This window comes from Anas acuta, chromosome 1 (assembly GCF_963932015.1).
Source record: "Anas acuta chromosome 1, bAnaAcu1.1, whole genome shotgun sequence".
NCBI classification, from domain to species: domain Eukaryota; kingdom Metazoa; phylum Chordata; class Aves; order Anseriformes; family Anatidae; genus Anas; species Anas acuta.
Genome location: NC_088979.1, coordinates 141,070,669 through 141,091,595, shown reverse-complemented (window position 1 = coordinate 141,091,595; position 20,927 = coordinate 141,070,669). Strand labels below are relative to the sequence as shown.

The window sequence follows — 20,927 nt, the reverse complement described above, 5'->3', positions numbered from 1 at the left end:
TGTTGGACAAACAGTTTGTAGATGATACAAAAAGCGAATAAGACGAAGTTTTGAAGTTTCATGTCTCATTCTGAGCCAACGACTCTGAACAAAGAATAATCCAACAGGAAGTTTATAGTCAGTAAACAACAAATGTGTATGCTCCACCACAGTTCGGTATGGTACTCTTATGACTGAGTGAGGAAGCACCATATCTGAAAGTGATTATTTCCACAGACAAATTAGAATTCTGGTTGTCGCTGAGTGCACTTCGTACAGTTATGTAACATTTCAGTTGATGTCATATAGGAAGTAATTCCTAAGTAATTGCATCCTGTTATTCATGAATAAAAGTCAAACTATTTAATATACTAGCAAAATACTATATTTTTTTTTCTGGAATACAGTTGCTTTCAGGAAAAAAAAAAAAAAAAAAAAAACATTCTACAGAGGAAGGTTTTCTAATATTTATCATAAAACAATCTACTTGGGAGTAGTTAAGCCACTTAGTTTTCCCGTGTTGACATGGCCTGTACTGGGAAGGTCACAAATCTGACCCGCAGACTGGAAAAAGTGACATCAAGAGAGGGGAACTTGCCCAGTGTCTGCAGGCTGATGAGGGAGTCACCAAGGAAAGGCGTCAATCCTGGAAGTGCCCAGCATGGAGCACTCTGCTAGCTGCCTTTCTGAAGCTGGTGTTTTGGCTTAGAGCTGCTGGGCAGGACCTGTTACACAGTGAACGTGTTTAATAGCAGAGAATGATTGTGCCTCTGTGTGTTTCTTGCAGCTTCGTGACGAGTTAGAAAAGGGCGAGAAGGAAAGCGCAGAGCTGCAGGAGTTTGCCAATGCCATCTTACAGCAGATAGCGGATCACTGCCCTGACATCCTGGAGCAAGTCGTCAATGCACTTGAGGAGTCATCATGACCTTGGCCGCTGGCCCCGCTGGAGCAGCACACCAGTGGCCAAGCCCAGTCAGTCCAAGGAGCCATGAGAGGAGGGTGAAAGACAGAAAATGGAATAGAAACTTCTGGTGCACCTTTTACAAGGAAAACAAAAGAAAAAGAAAAAAACAAAAACACAAACAAACAACAAACTCTAAAAACTACATGCTCTCTAGGTTCTTCCAGTCTGTGATTAATCAATCATGCTTGTGTTCAGCTTCTCACTGCCTTTCTACTTTAGCATCCAATTCCCCACTGACTTTGTTGATGGTATTGTGACTTTTGGATGCAGCTAAGCAGAGCTCTTCCAAGTCTCCTGAGCGAAGAAGAGGGGATCCACTGAATGCAAGCAGCTCTAGTTCTCCATAAGGTTGCAGAAGGGTAGCCTTTGCCTTTCATTCATTTATTGCTTTTTTTTTTTTTCATAAAAGCTGAAAGCCTCAATTTCATAGTGCTAAAACCTAAACCTGAGTGTGCTCTGGTTATGGCTCACAACTGGCCAGTATCAGCTAGCTAGCTCAGGTCTCACTGCCTGTCTCAATATTTCTTATGTTCTTAAATAACAGAGAGAGGAGAGGAAAGGAAAGTTTCCCAATTTGGCCCTGTTAGTCACTTCGTCTGGCAGCTGGGAAACAAGGTAGGCATACTGGTACTTTCTGTTTACTTAACTCTGATTTTTATTGTTCACTGATTTGACTCTGAAATGCTGAGTGGGGCATATTTTCATATAACTGTTTTCATCCGTTGGCTTCTCGGGTTTTTGTTTGTTTTTGAGCTGAAGTTTCTCATCATAGGTCTGTACCTCCTAAGTTCTTATTTTATAGAGAGCTCTCTCCATTCAAGCAGGTGTGGTCAATAGGTCAGCTCCCAGGATCGACTTGTATAGTTTGTCCATTGCTATTTTTTCAGGCCACAGGTTTGTGAACACTAGCTGCCATGAGAATAGTTTCAGGCATTTTGTACATGAGCAGATTGCATCACTTAGCTTAGAAGTATAATTTTAAAACTAATTTAGGTAAATTGGTAACATAGTTCTTACTATAATTATAATTTAATTTATTTTGGTTTAGCTTAGGTTGACAAGGAATGAGTTTGAATTCAGAGCAATAACCCCTTCTTATAAAGAGGAGCATCTCTACTGGGGTTGGCACCCCTCTGAGTAGATAGGTATAAAATCACAGCTTTAGTTAAACCAGTGCAATTCTTATATGTATATGAGAGGCCTTACTCTTGCTCCCAGCCATCTTTGACACTCATTAAAGCCCCTGCTGATAGGTAATATGACCTGAAATAGCAGGTCAATTTGTCATTGTGGTAGCAAATCAGAATCCTATTTTATGAAAAGGACTTTCACATTCATTCTTGGACTCTGCGTTAAAGGGGAGGCACGTTTTTTCTCCTGGTTGCCAATGGTTATGTGTTTCTGAGGGCATCTGCAGGACAGAACCCTTTAACATGTCCCCGTGTGCTCCTTAAAGAAGGTATTCTCCTTGGGCTTTCTCATATTACTTAAGAGAACAAGGGGAGGGGGAAAGGAGACCAAATATCAACACAGCAGTGGATGAAATCTTGGCTTTCTAGTCACCAGCTAATTATAAACCCTGTGACTCCTGCAGCCATTGCCGTAACTCTAACAGATTTTACAAGTTTTAGAAACATCAGCTGATTATAGCATTCAGAATCTCTCTCAGTAAACCTCCCATTCAGAGCCCTCAGTTTAATTCCATAACTTACTTTATTTTGAGCTTAAGCACTAAACTGCTATGCTAAGTAAGATGTTTCAAACCCTTTCAGAAAAACTGCATTTCTTATGTCTTTCAAATCCATGGCACAGCTCCCCTGTAGGTCCTTCACGCCGTAGTTTTATACTTAGAAGTGACTGATTGATTGCTTCTAATAGAAAGGAGACCAGCAAAAGTTTGAATAAGTGAAGCTGTACCCTGCCTTCTCTTCAACCACTGAAAATTGGGCAAAACTGAAAACTTATATACCCATAGATTATATTGAAAACTAACTGATTGAAAATAAATCACACCCAAATTCATTCAGCTGTAATGATTCCAAAGAAGCAACCATGGAAGCATCCATAACCATGTCTGCTGGGAAGAAATATCTAAGTCTCCAAAGAAGAGGTGGTTCACACCTTTTCTGTGTTTTGAACTGCCAGCGCTTTGCAAATCGGGACACGTAGCTTTAGTCCTCGGTGTAGTAATAGCCTGTGTCCCAAAGCTTTTTTTTTTTCTCATGGAACAGGAGAGTAATGGGAACCTGAATGTTTGCAAGGGGGAAATACCGGAAGGTATGTAGACAGTGACTGTACATACCACTGAGCCATGCCTCATACCAGAACCACCCCTTTGGTCCTATTATTTGAGTCAGCACGTTTTGATAGGAGCAGTTGTTTTGAAATCTTTCCTCTTGCTTTTTCTTCATCACCCCTAATTACTCACTCCAGGAATTTAATGCTGCCTGTAAAACCATCAGGGCCATCAGCCTAACATCATCACACCACCACCACCACTCCTGACTATCTCATTAACTTATATGGTCAAATCTCCAGCTGCCCTGGTTCCCTGCTGTAAAACAATCCTTCCTCTGTGAGAAGCTGTGGAATTTCCCTTATCGATGGTTCAAATGACTCCTGCTTGTAAACCTCTTACTGAGATGTTCCTTGATAGCGTTTCTGCTGCAGGGGAAGGGGGAGGGGATGGGAGCAAGGGGTGGTCATTTCTGGCTGTTATTTCAATTGCATTTGTTTGCTGCGTTGCCCGTACATCACAGGAAAGCTCCCAGTTTCAGTGCTGGTTCTCGTGCATCCTTAACTCAGCTGCCAGCCTGAGGCTCTGTTTCTAGGTTGGAGAGTGCCTCAGCAAAAGGCATGTTGCTGTCGTGACAGCATGTTTAGGACCCATGCATCTGAAACCAGGTGAATCTCACTGTTTACACATCTCCCAGCTCCATCCCTGAAAGGATTTGTCAAGCCTGGCTAGTTTTCACACTGGCCATTTGGTCTTTATCTGCAAGCCACACACCTGCTGTTCTTCCCATCTGGATTATTGGGCCTTTGTAAGTTTTCTCGTTAACTACTGTTATCTTCTGGGGCTTCTAGACTTACCATCTTAAACATTGATCTTAGACCTCAGTAAAGTGCTTTCAGGGAGAGAGCAGATCTCATTTGGGAACAGACTTGATCCGACTTGATCTCCATTGAACTATTTCAGATAATCTCCCTGATCCTGTGTAGATAGAGATCTTGTCACAGTGAATAGCTTGGGGAACTGTGGGATTTGGGAGATGCTGCTGGTCACTGCTGAGCATGGCCAGTGAAAGCTTTTCCTTTTGCTTGTATGGAGTGAGTGCCACACCGCTGGCCTTAGGGTAATTAATGGATTTGGTTATTGTAATCCATCAAGAAACTACATATCAGAAGGGCCATATGTGTGCGTATACCATGACACTCATCCAGTTGCCTAACCCTCCCCAGCTCCTTTAAAATCTTTTTATCCAGGTGTCAGCAGCCAGGGAGATGCAGACAGTTTCCTAACACAACAGTCCTACACTGCAGCACTTCTGGGAAATTCGGGGCCCTTCCTGCTTCATGGGCCCCCATCCTGTTCCCAGTGTGCCTGGGGAAACTTGCTTGTTCTTCTCCTCTTTTGTGAACTTCCATTTGCTCTGGGAGTTGTGAAAGTCTTGATTGCTTTGATTTTTTTTTTCTTACAAGCTGTCATTTATAAAGAAACAGGGATTTAAGGACTTGAGAAGCTGTCTGTAGAAAATTAAATAGGTAATTTTAGCTGTGTTTGGGCTAAAAAATAACTCAAGCCTGAAGCCCATGTACAGTGTAAAAGCTGACACCCCAACCATGATGTTGATGATATCCATGAGCCCAAGTACATATTTTCCTCTGAATCAAGCCTCATTTAAAACACTAAAAGGACATTATAACACTAGAGTTGCAGTGTGAGAACATTAGCACTATTTGTGATTGGAAGAATTGACTGGAGTGCTCCCAAGCGAAACGCTAAGCTTCTGGTATTCTCTCTCATTTTGACTGCCTTTAACCAGCTATCCCTCTAGAAAATGCCAAACTCTCTCTGGAGTATCCGATTTTTGCCAAGTCCAGGGGATGGAAGGCGAAGGTCATGCGATGCACAAGGCTGTTTGTTGCAGTTTCCAGTTGCACTGCTGGAATACACCTTCTCTATCAGATTTGCTGGTACTTTGTGGCTCTCAGTATTTTGCACAAGGGAGCATTAATGTCATAAGCTTGTACACGTAACCCTGTTTTTTGAACCAAAGGGGCACCTATTTTCATTTGCCCTCTAATTCCACCCATTCTGCTGCTAATGCTCAATTTGTTGGGAAATTTCTGCAACTGATAAAAGGTTAACAGGGTTGAGTCCCCACTCCTGTACTAATTGCCAATCAATGCCACTGAAGGGCTCTTTACAAAGAATGTGAAGAGCTGTGTGCTGATACCATTGTAAGGCAAAAAAATTCACTACGTAAAGTAACGCATGCATTTCTCAGTGACACTGATGAAATAAAAAGGGAAAGAGTACAATCAAGGCATCTGACATTAAAAGAAGCCTCTGCTCAGCTCAACGTCTGCACTGAAACGGGGAATCGGGGAGGAAGCAGAAGGCAATGGATAACTAACACTGCCCCAGTGAAGCTGGTGGGGTGGAAGGGTCAGGCGAAGGGCGGCCTGGGCGGCCACCGCTGGCGAGAGCAGCCCCGCCAATCAGTCTTGTCAGCGCGGTGAGGAAAACGAGTGTCTGGGGGGATTTTTAAGCAAAATGATGTTTTTAATTGTTTTTTTCCACATACACGGGAGGAACCTTACACATCAGCAAATCCTTCTGAACAAAATGGCTGTGTCCACTGACTATTTAAAAAAAAAAAAAAAAAAAAGAAAGAAAGAAAAACTGTTTTGAAACTTTTTAGTGTCAAAAGCATAAACACAGAAATCCTGACTTTTTCCAGTGTGTGTGGTGAGTGCTGTAACCCTGTCATCAGTATCTCTCCTGACTTTTTCAGGGGCGTTTTTTCCTGTTTTGTTTTCTGCTTGTCGATATTGTCTGTGTGGTCCTAAGGCTGGGGCAGTTACCAACAATGTGTGTCTGTTGTCGGATTAAAAAAGATAGTAGTAGAACCGAAAAAGATGTGTTTTAAAAATATATAAAAAAATAAGTTTCATCAAAAGGAATTCAAGTACAGAAGCAACAAAGCCTTGACTCCTCCTCTCAGGATTGTACAGAAAAGGATTTGTGGGCTCAAAATTATAACCAGTGGCCTTTTACAGGCTTTTGAGGTCCAGGAGAGCTTGGCCTCTTCAGAAATGTTACGAACCCTGTATTGTAAATTCCCTCTTTCCCAGTTTTATACTGTACGCGCTACGTGTGTAATACAGAAATGGGCAGAATGAAGGAGTATTTTGGAAATCAGTCTTTTCTAGTAACAGTTGCCTACATTGGGTGTCCCTTAAAATATGAACCATTGATGTAAATGGACCAGACACTTTGGCCAAATTTTCACAGTCTTCTGGACTGCACCTGTAAATGCCAGGGACACATGCAAGATTGGCTGGAATAGTTAGGAGTGGAGTGTAGGCCCATTTTCAGATTTTTATCTCCTTGTGTCCAGTAATGGTCACATATCCACAACAGTTTATGTTACCTTAAAGGACTAGCAGCTGCCTTCTGCTGTGGTTACCTCAGAGCTAGAAGGAGCAATGTAAGGATAAACTAGCATGTAATGTAAACAGACATAAAAAACAAATTGCTTTGCCTATGATATAGGTAAAGTACTTCATTAAATTAATTTATTTTTTCTTTCAAATTTAATTATATGCCACTTGTCGTCATTTTGCACTTCCAGTTTGGATCTTGAAAGTCAAGTAAATTGATTTTGCTTTTAAGTAGATTCTTCTGCCTTGGGTTCTTGATGCTCGTCTGGTTTTATTGCTCAAAACATTATTTTTTCCGCTGGGACTGACCAAAAAATTGATCTCTTCATCAGTCGTGTGTAGTCTCTTTTATTATGAAATGTGGGTATCATCTAAAATCCAAATTTGAAGCCAGATTTTACAAGTCAGCCTCATTCCTTTAATCTCCCTCACCTTGCCAGCTCTATGTGGACACGGCCAAGCCTCAGTCCTCATGAAGTATGGCCACCCCTTGCACTTCATTTGGCAGCACATGGGACGTGCCCTGTCTTCTGTGCCTGCTCAAGGGCAGCTGGCTGCACCTGGCCCTTTCTGAGACGCTTGTTACAGTATATCTGGGGAGGTTTGGGTGGCGAATGCCTTTATCTGTTCAGAATCTGAAGGAGGATGAATCAAATGGGACCATGAATGGGGGAATAACTTCTGTGCTAGTCTAACGTGCTGCTCCAAGCCCACTACAAGAGTACATTGCTGTTTCCCTCCAAGACGGTAAATGATGAGGGCCACACAGCGGGTTCTGGTTCGCAAAGTGTGTGTTTGGGGGGAGGCAATCTGGAGGATTGCCCCAAGGATTGAAAAAGCTGTGGGATGCTCCATCCAGTCTGCAGATGTGGGTCCCTCGTTTGCTTTGGAAGAGACATGTTGCACTTTAGTGGAGGGGGAGACAGGCTTTGGGTATGGGATCTAGTGTACTTGAATTCCTTTTTGAAATAACAGCAGCGGGAGACATTGATGTCCGTGATGCAAGTGTGCACGCTGCCTTCAACTTGTATGTGTTTTATCGCTGGAGTCATGTTACTGACAGGATAATGAAACTGCAAAGAAAATGTGTTATATTCAACTTTGCCTTGATAATATAAACACTTTGTTCATTTTTTCTTCTTTTTTTATTCACAGACTAAGTTCATCAGGAAATTATAAAATTATTTAAAAATTCTGTGCCATGTCTTCATTTCAGTGACTCTCGGTGCATCTTGCTCGGTACCCTCCCTGCATGGCAAGGATCACTGGGCATGCAGGAGGTCTGGGCGACTGCGTGGCTGTTCCTCGAGAGCAGGCTTGGGGTCGGATCTGCTGACCCAGATCTGGGGCAACCCTGCTGGGGGGCTCAGCTCCACCCTGCACCTGGCGGTGTGGGTGGGCATAGAGGGGCTGCTACAAGGTAAATGTGAGCAAGCATCAACGTAGGGGTGTCCCAGATACTCTGGGACCTCATGGGCCAGGTAAGTGGAGATAAAGCAACCATGTTTATGGTGAGCTCTTCCCTTTGTCTCTTGCTTGTTTTCCAAATAAATGTGACTTCAACGTTGCTAATGAGTGACTGAATCCCAGATGTACATCGAGCGTTGAGCCAATTTCAGGATCACGTCGTATGGAGTAATGTGCTTGGAAAGACTTGCTGTGCAAAGGCCAGCAAGGCTGCCTTAGGCAGCAGCATGCTTCACAAGAAACCTGAAGGTGGGTCCTGTCCCTGCGGCACCAGCCACCACTGGAGAGTTGCAGCTTTGTCACCTGAGGTGGCCCGTGCCCCCCTGGAGGAAACAAATTCAACTGCACTGGAGGAAACAAATTCAACCCAGTGTCCAGCTTCCAGCTGCATTTTGAGGACACAGGAGATTGCCTGAGTAATGTCACTGTACAATCTCATTTTTCTGGCATTTCTTAACTGTTCTAAAGAGAATAGCATTGCAACACCAGGTCCCAGTGGTAGAACAATGTCCATTTTAAACGCACTCCACCAGATTCTCTGCAGCTATCCCAAAGCCCAGGGAGACAAGACTTCCCCACGTCAGGACACTTTCCAATTAATTTCTCTTTTAAAGTCTCTCCGTTCCTTCCCCCTTTTGTCTATCCGTGCAGCAGATTGTTTGCTGAGATTTTCTGCTGGCCTTGTCCCTTCTGCTCACACTAGATTTATCATTTTAAGGGGCTCTTAAGGTCCCAGCTTGCTCTTTCCATCAGAGTGACCTCGCACGTGACAGGAAAAGGCGCCCTGGTCCCAGCACCCGCAGGGTCCCTTCCCGCCACTAATTGGATCTCAATCACTTGGTCTTCAATCAAACGCCCAAAGCTGCGTGTGGAAAAAGGATACACGGGGATTAAGGGTCTCAGGAGCTTTGAAAGGAAGAGTCCATCGGCCTTTCGGTGCCTAGTCTGCTTAATGTTCACTTAAGTGTCTGGCTGGGAAGGGGGTTCGCGATTCCAGTCAGGCCAGGGTGTGCCTGGCTTTTGCAGCAGAGCCCAGATCAGCTGAACGAAACCACATGCCACATAAATTTAACCGATTGCTGTACAGTGGGAGAGCTGGCAAGCCTGCAAGCGCTCCTGGTGCCGTTTCTGAGGGGCTCATCCCCTCTAGCAGGACAAGGGAAAGGTGAGGGTGGTGCCGCCAGCAGCAGAGAGCAGGCCCGAGGCAGGACGCGCAGGGCCCGGGCTGCTCCGTGGGCTGCAGCACCACATCCCCACAGGCTGACTCATATCTTGGATGGCCCGTAACAATAACATTGTTCACGCTACAAAGCGAAGATGCCAAATCCCTTTTGTGCGTTATCAGGTTACATTTCATGTATTCTGCAGTAAAACGCAACGAGGCATCTGAATAAAATTGTCCGTGTTGACTGCTGTCACTGTGACAAAAAACAGGCAAGGCTGCAGTGAAGACGGAAAATGGTCGGCCCTGTGATCAAACACACACCAGTGTGCAATGTTTTCCTCTCTTGCTTGGTGGGCACTGCAAAGGTGGGTTACGGGGAAGGAAGGGCTCCCCTCCTCGCTGACCAGCCTCTCGTATCCCCACCCATGCACCTTCCTGGCGAGTGTGACACTTGCCCCATCTCATTTCTAAATCACACCGGTCAGGGAAACAGCTGAAGCCACAGCAGCGAGCAGCAGGGAAGAGCAATGTATTTAGGATCTCCTGTTTTCCTGTTTCCAGCAGGGTCAGCTGCAGTTGTGCTGTGTAGATGCTTTTTGCTGCTGCAGATTGATGCTGTAGGGACGCATCAGCCGGACTGCGCGTGTACAGGATTACCCAAAACAGTAATTGCAAACTAATTGCCTGCGCTAATGAGGTGATCTGCATATGGCAAGTGACCTTTAGAGCAGGATTTTGAGATATCAAGTAGCTGCTCTTTTCACTGGGCTTCAGGGTGTTTGGAAATCATGGGCAAATGGCCAAAATCCTCCTGCAACTGTCTCTAAAGGCCTGAAGAAAGGGAGCATGCTCCAGAAAAACAGATACATTGTAGCTGCATATAATAAACATAATTGTGAACAACAACAGTTCCTTGTCAAGCAAGCAGAGCCAAATATCTTCTGTTGGTAGACTCCATTCCGGAATGTTCTGCTGATCTGTCATGTCCGTGTGGGCCAGCCAGGACCAGCAAGGGTGTAGCAGTAGGGTTATAGCAAGTGATTCTGTGGGTGTGGGCCTTAAATCCATGTGTTTTTAAATCCCTGACCAGCCACATTTACCAAAGGGTTACAATTGCAAACATTGGGACTGTTCTGGATGAGTCACACAGAAGTTAAATATTTAGGCCCAGGATCCGCAGCCCCTTTGCGTGTTGCTCTCTTCATGGGAATTCAGCTCCTGGAACATCTACGAACGCAAACCTTGTGACAAGGCGAGTTAAGTCACTCGGTTTCTTTCTGCGTTGGGAAAAAGGAAGGGTTGCTGCCCTAGCCCAGAGCCCCTCCTAAAAGGATTTTTGTTCAGCTTGAGTAAACCCTTCATTTTCTGTAACGGCGCACCATTTGGAGAACCACAAGTCTTGGAATGTATATGAACGCACTTAAACTCAGTTATATAACACATAGAAACTGTTTTTAGCTTTAAACAGCGTGTCATCTGTAGCTCAGTGCATTGACGTGCATGTGTGCATGTATCTCTGCGTATCTGTCTACATCTGTGTGATAGTATATAAACGGATATATATACAGCTGCATACAGACAAACGTGTTCAGAACGCTAAGCTTGCAATGCCAAAGGTCTGGAAATTAAAACGTCTACATGACTCCATGCCTGATGGGTCCATGATGCAATTTTCAGTGATGTATTTACACAAGTGTTTTCTTGCTGAACCTTTCCTTCATTAAGTGTGCAGGATGCACTGACTTCTTCAATTCAGTAATCACATAAGCCCTAGCATTGCTGTCATCTGTGCTTTTTCCAAGGCCACCGGTTCTGCGTTGCAAGCCTCTCACTGCTTTGATTCAGTAAATTGTCCCTCACATCAGTGACCTCCCAGACACCAAGTAGGCTGTTCCTATAACGAAGGAATTGCCTCGGAGCCGTTCCACACTTTTCAGGAGACATGAACTCAATCTGCTCTGACTTGACTCTAAAATGAACCAGATCCTGACATTTGGGAAGACCCAGACTTCAAATTCCACAGCTCACAAGTGCCTGGAACAGGGGATTTACTCTGGCACAGCTAGCATATATATATCATCCAGATCCAGAGCTAAATTTGGGAACATCTCTTCTCTCTGTGCTTGTGTTCCTTTGTTCAGGCCAATGAGAAAAATCTTTTTATTTGGGAGATATGTGTATCAAGTACTTATTTGGGTGTTTGTCTCAGCTTAGTTTTGCAGGTATAAAAATGCAATCTAATTCCCTTCAGCCATACCCCTGGATGTACCCAAGCCTTCACTGTGTTTCAGTGAAAGTTTCATCTCTTCCTCTTGGCAGAGGTGTCCAACCCCTCTCCACCAAACACCTAGCAGGGATGTGCAAGGCTGCAAAGCCCTCCACAACTCAGCAGTGCTTGTGAGCAGCCCTGATCCTGCCTCCACACGTGGGCACCTCCACACCTGGTGGGTCTTTGAGAGTGAATTGCCTCCACCTGTTCCCAATGGGTCTGGCAACTGAAATCCTCCTCTAGCAGCTCAGCTGTTTGAGTCTTGTAAGGGAGGTGAAGAGTTAGAGGGAGAGTTGGCTTGATGTTAGTGTGGTGGTAGTGATGTGCTTTTTCTGTTTTTTCCTTGCTGGCTCCAAAATCCATTGTCTTTCTCAGCCAGGCTATTCCAGGTTACTCCATCCTCCTACAGAGCCTTGCATAATACATATGAGGCTCTGCCTACTGGAGTGACCACTGTCCCACAGAGGGAGCAAACTTTTGCATCTGCTTCTACACTGCTGTTGGTAGGAGCAGTGGTATGCTCTGTCAGGTGTTTAATGACTTGAAGGACATGTGAAATACACTCATGTGACTTAAAGACTGAGTGTGGAGTGCAGAAGGAGGTAAGTGATTTCAGCATCTTAATTTTTGGTCCTTGTTGGACTTCAGTCTGCATTTCATGCTGCTGTGGTTTAGATTGATAGAAATTATTAATGGTAAATTAGTATTTTGGTGGTGATAATCATTGAAGTTGGAGCAAGCAAAGTGTGGCTACCAAGGTTCCCTTGATTTATTGCCATGTTGAAATCAGGAGTATGTTGTGCTGATACCCTGGGCTGCTGTAAAGTAGCATGCTTCAGCTTCAGGGTTGTTTTCCCAGCCTGAGCAGTAGCTGCATGAGGCTGTTTTCACAGGCACTGGGGCTCAGCAGCACCCATCCGTGGCACCCACTGGAGCCAAGGGACGCTTGGCTGTTCACAGGGAAGGTGCTTTGTGCATCGCTTACTGCGGATAAGATCAAATGTGAAAGCACAATAAAACTGTCACTCCACCTGGAGCAGGCAGCCTGCAACCTGAGCGTTATCAGCACTTGCTTGATATTTAATAGTAAACACTCCAAGACACTTCCAGCCGCAGCAGAAAACACCATAATTTTTACCAGAAACTGTAAAAATCATTCCTCTTTTCTCCTTTTAGGAAACATAGCTTTGTGTTGGGTTATTGTGGATGGGGATGGATGCAAAGCCCTGGCCAGAGAGTGCAGTTTGTGGCTGGTTTTGCCTGTCCTGGGCAGAGCACACCCGGAGAAGACTGGCTTCATTGAAGGTCAGTGCTCAGTAAAAGACGGGGATCTTTATTGAAGACGGGAGTGAGATTTCTTGGCCCTCCTTTAGCTTCTTCTTTTGTGTTAAGTGAGGTGATTTTTCTTGGTTTTGTTTTCTTAAACACTTTGCTACCACCTCAGCTACATTATGCTACAGAGATATTAATGGGCTTGGCTCTGTTCCCAAGATGTCCTATTTACTGTGCTTGGCGTGACCGGCGAGTACTGGTGTTTTTGCAGAGTCTCAGGGCTCCCAGAGATGTAAAATGACCCGGGATAAGCGGGAAGTCATGCTGTTACCTTGATTCGCTGCATACGAGTAGGTCCTACAACAGAGGATTGTATGGACAAACAAGAATCTCCACTGAGAATGATATATGACCGTGGCAAGGTCTTCCTGCTACTCAGCAAGCGAGGAGAGGACAATGGTAGCTGGCAGCTACTGTTCAGGCTGACGTACTTGCCTTAGATTAGCACTGGGGTAAGAGCATGCATTCTGCCAATTGCTACAGCTCAGCTAACTTGCAGCAGTTTGTGAAGGGGCAGTAACTCAATCACTTGCATTGTCTGCTCGGATGACAGGCTAGCAAAATGCTCTAAGGCGGTGGCTTCCAACTCTTCAGTACTGTCAGCTTTTGGTGTGTCTCAGAAAACAACATTTATTTTTTTTTATCTTAAGTTTAACAGTTTTGAATTTTAAAGTGGAGGGGTTTGCCGGTTACTTCTGAAGTTATCGGATGGGCATAACAGATGGAGGAGCTGCTGCCCCGGAGCAAATGGTGCTGCTGGTGGCTGAAGTGAAAACAGGAACCAAACTGCTCAGTCCTCTCTGGTTTCTGCAAACTCTTTTGTGAGCTCTTCCAGTTACAGAGTGCTGTAAGGCCCCTGTTTTTTCCAGTGATTTTAGAGATGCGAGGAAAGGCAGAGGAGCGCCGTGGCAGGACAAAGTGTTTTGCCACAAAGTCGATGTCAGACGCAGAGCTCCTGGTGCCACATCAGCCCCTGCAACCTTCCCCGGCCTGCGAGTGACCCAAGTGGGGCGTAATGACTTCAAGGTGGCAGTGAAAGGCTGATCTGCGCCCTTCTGGTTGGAGGCTTTAATTTGATCCCATTGTGCATGAAGTGATGACTCCTGAAAACAACAGCGGCGGCACAATTATTTATGTTCATCTGTCAGAAGAGCAGATCAAAGCGATCTATAGAGCTGCAGACAAATATCACCACGGATGACCCAGAGGCTCCCTTTGTGTGAGGTGACAGACTGGAGTGTGACTTCATTGGGAAATCAGTCTTAGACTCACACAGCAAAGTCACCCCAGCTAACGCTGACCCAGAGCTTTTCTTTGCACTCGCTCACAGCTGAGTAGCGACAGGGGTTAGAGACGATGACGCCAACTTTCCCTGTTTTTGTTTTTCGGGGAAGAGACCTTGTTCAGCACAACAATATCGCTTGTGCTCATCATTACGTGTGCAATCTTAAGATGATATCTCGGCAAGTTCAGACGCGATGGAGACCTTTTGAGCTGCGTGGCTGCGGGGTGTGTTGCAGCCTGGCACTGTGCAGCGAGGCTGTAAGGGATCATCTGGGAACCTCTGACCGTGCAAAGAGTCAGGGGAGCAGCAATTGCTTCGTGCCCTGCTCAGAGCCACCAGATTCCTGCCTCTCAGGTCTCTCAAAGCACATCCTCACTGAAGTGCTGATACCATTAACTGCTGGCATCGCCTCAGCAAGGAAGAGCCAAGGGAATTGAAGGTGATAGAGGTCAAATCAGCAAAAGAAGTATTTGAAGGTCACTTTCCCCTCTTTGTCTTTGCTAGGGTTCTGTCCACACATACCTTTTCACTGCCTGACTTGCAGATGGTGACTGATGCTTGGAGTATCTCTTCCATGTGCTTGGAAATGTTCCTACAACTCTGGCAATGAGTGATGCAGTTGCCCCTACAGCCCAATTTTATAGACTCATTAAGTATCAACAGAGAGAGATCTGGGCCCTCTGCACCACCCAAAAGCCCATTCATTCCCTACAGGGCTTTGTGCACAGGTTATTCATGCTTCTATAGAATAGATGATAAACCAGCCACAACTTGGAAGTGTTGAACATGATGTGATGATCTTTCATGATGCTTGTCTCTTCAAAACACAGCCCCAGTGTCCTGCAAGGGAAAGAAAGTCCCCAACTGCATGTACCCAAAAAAAAACCAAAAAAAAAATCCAGCTCTCATTGCTGGAGAGAGGCAAAGAAAAATGGAGGTTCAGTGAACTTGAAAGCCTCAAACAAGAATCAAATCCACCAAACAAATAGCCTCCCAAGTGAAAACAAGATCTGGTGCGTGTGAGCTAGCATCATGTTTTGGGGCATGAATCACAAGGTTTTCTTTTTTTTCCTCTTTGGCAGGTGTATATAATTACAGTCCCAGGATCTGTTGAAGTATTTAGTGATTTTGGCTCAACTTCAGATGCCGTGGCTGGTGTTAGCCAGTAGGTGTTCTGTGCATCCTGGAAGATCAGTGCCTCGAGCTGCAAATTCATTCATGACTTTCTTGAGGAAGTTGACCAGAGAAAAGAAGGAACACAAAAACAATTTAACTTAAACTACATGGGACAACTCTGGCTTTAATTTTACCCTTACAGGGATAAATGACTGCAATCTAAGCTGGAACTTGTTTTAAGTCTTTAGCTCGTTGCATGCACAAATACACGCTGTGGGCACAATTTTCCTGACTGAGCCCTTGAAATGTGCAGGGGGAGCACCAGTATCTGTGTGCAACCCTTTTGTCTAGTGCCTGGGCTCTTAGACACAGTCAACACCACATCTGAGTGCCTATGAAGAGAACCATATTCTGCCACGTGGTTTCTTCTCCTCGTGTCTTGTGGCTGCAGTGGTGCTTCAGTTGTCATAGCACACAAAATAGGCAGATGAGGAAACTTTAATGCTGATGTTTGTGTAAGCCCAATACTACCACTGCTATGCATACTTGTTTAAAAACCACTGTGTCTAAGAATTGTTTTTATGTTCCCCTTGGGCTGAGCTGTGAAGGTGAGGCTATTAACCAAAGGCATTTGTCATCAAAGGGCACTCTGGAGCCAACACAACGCAATGATTTTCACACAAAGGCTTGATTGTCATTTGTTTGGTTTGCAGGCAGCCAAACCAGCAGCTACGGAGATCACCCCAAGCCTTGCTTACGCTCTTCAGCTCATCTCAGGGCTTTGTGGGACCCAGAAATAAAAGCAGGCAGCGTGCTGTGGTTTTGCTGGCTCTAAATAGTGCTTGTCCTGGGGCTGTGTGAGCTCTACCCAGGGGCAGTTGTGTGCCCAGCAGACGAGCATCACGTCCCTCCTGGCCACCCCCTGCATCGCCACCCTGTGCCACCCTCCCCATCTGCACGGCGACACATCCTGCCCACCCTGCACTGCCCAGTTCCCAAACACCCTGGTGGCACCAGTCACACCCTCCTGGTTTGATGCCATCAGCACATTCCCGGCTGCCTGCCCAGCCAGGATGCCTGCCCCAAAAGGCAGCTTGCATCACCCTGTGCCAACAGTGGCGTGGAGAGGCTCTCAGCAGGGTGAAGGGGAGGATGAGGATGCCCACCAACCTTGTACACACGCAGCTGAAGCAACGGGGAAGTCCCTGTGGAAAGGAAACCTCCATGGGGCATCAGGCCTAGGGATAGGGCTGGGTACAGCTGCTGTGGGCTGTGACACGGGGCCTGGGGCCCGGGCAGGGAGAAGAGGCTGCCCTGTTAGCCCCAACCTCTGCCACTACCCACTGATGTGAGCCCCTCCGCTGTCTCTGATGGAGCCCTGGTGGCCTTTCCCCCAAACCAACAGCGAATGCTCAGCTGTTTGGGGACATCTTGCCAGGTTCATGGGACATCAGCATCACGGCACTGATCTGGATGGAGGGTTTGATGGAGTGGCTGCTTCCTGGGGTTGGTCCTGTTGTGGCAAGGCAGTGCTTGCTCCCCCTGCATGCCCCAGTCTGTACACACGTGTGCACACCCGGGTGCATGGACACGTGTGTACATACACACGCATGCGCTGCTGCCCCTGCTGAAGCCATTGGCGTGGTTGCTGTCCCAGACCAGGTTTAATTATGCTGCGGAGCTCGTTACCACAGGAAGCAGCCGAGGCCAAGAATTAAGTAAGGCTTGAGGAAGGGATTGGCCATTCGGACAGACAACAAGAATATCCAGAGTTGTCATAATTCATGCCGATAAAAATTTTGGAAAGGATGCACAACTCCTCGCCTCGGGGTCTAAGCCAAGCAGAAGAGGCCGAGAGGCTTGGTCCGAGAGGAGGGGGCTGGGGGCAGATTACCTCACCGTCTGGCTATGGCCGTGGCCGTGGCCTCACGCCTCCGCTAACCACGGAGCCCCGGACCCCCAGCATGGGCTCGGTGCCCCGTGCTGGCCCTGGGGACACCTGCCAGCCCCCGTGTGCCATCCCTGCCTGAGCCAGCAGGCCCTGTGTGGGGAGCTGGAGCCCGCGGTCAGGCGAGCCGGGGCTCCTGGCCGGGGGCTGCCGAGGGGGGCAGTTACACTTTAACCCGCCGAGCCCACGGAGCCCGCTGTGGGGAGCGCCTGTCTAATGATTAAAGCGCTAAACGAGGAGGCATGAACTCTGCGTGCTCCCCCCGGCCTTGCTGCCGGGTTACGTGGAGCCAGGCGAGTCAGGCCTGCGCCGCAGCCGCCGGGTCCGGCTGGTTACGACCGCATCCTTTAAATCCTGGTGTTTGGCAGAGGGTGTCTCACTGTTTGATTTCTAGGTATTTAAGACCTAATAAACGTCTCAGTTCGCCCTTTCGTCCAGGGATCAGGGGAAGAAGAGAAAGGAGCCAAAAGGAGAAGGGCTGCAGCTGGAGGAGGGAGCGCTGATGCCCTGGCTTCTCCTCCAGCCCGTGGAGCTCAGTGTTGAGAAGCGCAGCTCCGGGTGCTCAGACCTCTTGTGGACACCTGAGGAGCTCCCCGGGACCCCACCATCACACCGCCAAGGTGAGGAAAGGCAAACGTGCATCAAGCAGTTGCTGCGTTACCCTTTGTGCCCTGTGCTGGTGGAGGGGAAGAGCAGGCTGAGCGTCCACCTCCGAAGGCAGCAGCTGCTGTCCATCCTGCAGAGCCCCCGTTCGGCTCCCACCTCTTCTCAGCCGCGTGTCCCTGAGTCCAGGATGGATTTTACTCGGTGATGTCAGGCCAGATGAATCCCGGTTTAATTGACCGTGGGTGAAATCGTGCTTTGATGGTTAATGTTATACTCGAGGCTGGGAAAACTACTGCAGGATCATAGCAATTAGAGCTGGAAATGATTCAAGTCATCTAATTTATTTCCTCTCCCCCCCTCAATTGTCTCTCCTGGGGACGGGGGCAGTAACGTTCCCAACAATGTGTCCCCCCCATGCCTTGTCCGGTCCTGTCTCACTGACTCAAGGAGCCTCTGGAGCATCCACGTGTCCCCGGGGGATAACTCCGCAGCTTGAAAGACGTCAACACGAGGAAATGTTTCAGAAGTTTAGCCTATATTTCCTTTTGTGGAGCGCCACAAATTCTCAGGTCGTGAGCTTTATGCCTTCGGGAAACTGGCTGCTTCCCATGAGGGCAGTGGCTGGGAATAAGGTGGTGGTTTTCTTTGGGGTTTGCAGGGGCAGGTAGGGAACATGGGGTGGGTCAATGAAGGTTTTCACACCTGCGAGGCAGGTCAGATCAGGTAACTCATCTGGAATAAGCCCTCCTTTGGCAGGAGCTGCAGATACTTTTTTTTTTTTTTTTTTTTTTTCCGTTTCCAGATTTTTATTCCATGAATTCCACCTTGACTCATAAAAATCTCACTGTGGGAAACTTGTTCAGCTCCTCTGAACAAATTCACCTCCTTTGACTTGCTCCTACTGCTTCCACTGATGCTGCCACAGGAGAGTGGAGCGAATGTTAATTAAAGGGCAGGAAGTGTCCAGTCCATCCCGACGAAAGAAGCGTGGCAAGGAGAAGTAGATACTCCTTGAAAGGTGTCACAGGACAGGCATCAGCTCGGTCTCCACTGCTCACCAACAGCAGAGGTCAGCCAGGTGAGACACGACACCCACTGCTGTAGGAGAGGATAAAGGGTGACCTGAGGGTGACCTGAGCCGTAGTGGTGCTTGCGATGTCCAAGGAGCTGCGTGGGTTAAGGTACTTTTCGCAAGCACTCGGATGTGAGAGCTTCCCTGGGCGTGCTGTGACACCGTCTCCCACCAATATTAGTCACATCTGAGGCTCTGGTCGTAAAGTCCAAACCGCAACCAGCTCCAGTTGTGGACACGGCTCATTATTAAATCAGTGAGGCTTAATCATATCAGGACATCTTGCAGAGAACATCTGGACGACATCTCCAGCACCGGAGGCTAGACAGGGGCCCCTCCTACCGGCAGCTATTGCCCCCGGTACCTCGCGAGGATCAGATCTGGCCAGGAACAAGTGCCTCTTTCCTCTTCCATCCTCCTAGGATAAACTACGATAAGATATTCGAGGCCTGGTGTTTTGCTGGAGGATAACGCAGACTTTTGGGGAAAAACAGATGAAAAGTAGACAACTAACTGCTCTCCTGGAAATAAAATTAGCAGAGTGATTTCAGCAGAAAGGACAGCATGAGGCAAAGCAGTAAGTGGCCTGCTGTCCTCACCCAGCCCCATGGGGAGCTGTGACCAACTCATCCATGATTTTTGCCCTTAGCCCTGGCAGGGAGGGGTACCAGGTGCCCTCCCTTGTGAGCACCCCCAGATGTGGTGCTCATTACATACCTCATTACTGCTGGCTGGGGACCTCTTTCCTCTCTTCCAGCCCTTCACGTGGCCAGCCAGGGGCCTGCTCCCACCCAGTTTTTGAGGTGCACGCCCCCAGCTGTCCCTCCTGCCCTTCCTGGCACCCAGCACTGCCACATGCCTACGTGCCTTCCTGCTCTTCTTGTCCCACCAAAGCAGCTGTGGAGATGGTGAGGAAGGAGTAAAACTGCGAGAAGTCCCATCCTCCTCATGGACTGCACTGAAGCCAGCACGATCTTGCAATAAGCCAAGATCTTTCTGAATAACCCACGTAGCTCCTAGCTGCAGGTTTCAAGGAGCAAATCTATCCAGTCCTGGCTGTCTGCCTCTGCCGCTGGTCCTGCAGCAGCTCTGCCTTCCTCCTCTGCCACCTGTAACCCTGAGGCATCTCAGGGTGTGAAGCAGTGCCAGCCCCGGGATTCCTGTGACAGAAGGCGCCAGTGAGGATCTCAGGCCTGCTAACCCGCTGTGGCCAGCTGTCCCTTGTAATGCTAAAACTGCAAAAGCACATCACTCAACAGTGTCACCAAGCCCCGGGTCATGATGCTCCCCCTCGCACCTTCAGGTGCCCAAAAGAGGCCCCTGGTGTTTGCTGGTTCCCCTCAGGAGCACCCTGCACCTGCTCTGCAAAGCTTGAACGTGCAGGCTAAATGCTTGGCAGACAAGCATCACAAAGCAGCTTTACCTCAGAGGGAGAAAAGCTGGCACCTAAAATTTCCTGCAGCCAGCTGCAATTTCGGGACAGCGTTTCCCCTCTAATTAGTTGGTATTTGCTCTACCAACTATTATCTTCCTGGTTACGTCGTGCTGGGGACAATGGTTCCTTATTTCCTACCACAAACACCAGGTTGCTATTTACCTCCAGCTGTACCTCCTCTCTCCCCTGCTCACATTAAAGGGAAGCATCGCTAATGACTACCGTGATGGGAAACACTGCAATAGCAGGTTGTAAATTAAGACACCGAGAGCCTTCAATTAGCCGCACCGTGCATCCTGGAGTCAAACCCTCACCTGCTCCTCTAAACACGCTCACGCAGTGTTTCCACTCCGGACACCAAGGGATGCTCAGAGCTGGCTGCAAGGAGATGCTCGTGTATGGGTACGTGCTGTCGAGCTGTGCCGGCTGGGGCAGCCTGGCCCAAATTAGAGGAGCTCCAGCGGGCCAGCTGCCTCCCAGATGTACCCCCGACACCCACCCAGCCCTCCGTGCGCCCGCGGGGGGAGCAGCGAGGCGGGGGCTGGCAGCTCCTCGCACTGTGCGCCAGGCTCCGCAGCCCCAGACCTCGGCTTGCTGCGGGGACCAGAGGTGGGGACCC

At 47.7% G+C, this 20,927-nt stretch overlaps 1 protein-coding gene and 1 long non-coding RNA gene across 10 annotated transcripts in view; both read left to right on the top strand.

Moving 5' to 3' along the window:
* Nucleotides 1-7,808, top strand: part of ERC1 (ELKS/RAB6-interacting/CAST family member 1) — a 302,166-nt gene extending 294,358 nt beyond the window's left edge. For all 9 annotated transcript variants that reach the window (XM_068661239.1, XM_068661266.1, XM_068661249.1 and 6 more), the window contains one exon: nt 767-7,808. In XM_068661239.1, the coding sequence (XP_068517340.1) occupies nt 767-904 (138 nt within the window). In that variant the 3' untranslated portion in view covers nt 905-7,808. The remainder of the gene's footprint in view (nt 1-766) is intronic.
* Nucleotides 7,809-11,740: 3,932 nt separating this feature from the next.
* Nucleotides 11,741-17,079, top strand: LOC137844640 (uncharacterized). The gene is made up of 2 exons (XR_011089979.1): nt 11,741-12,116; nt 13,716-17,079. It is a non-coding gene; the product is annotated as an uncharacterized lncRNA (long non-coding RNA).
* The last annotated feature ends 3,848 nt before the right edge of the window (nt 17,080-20,927 follow it).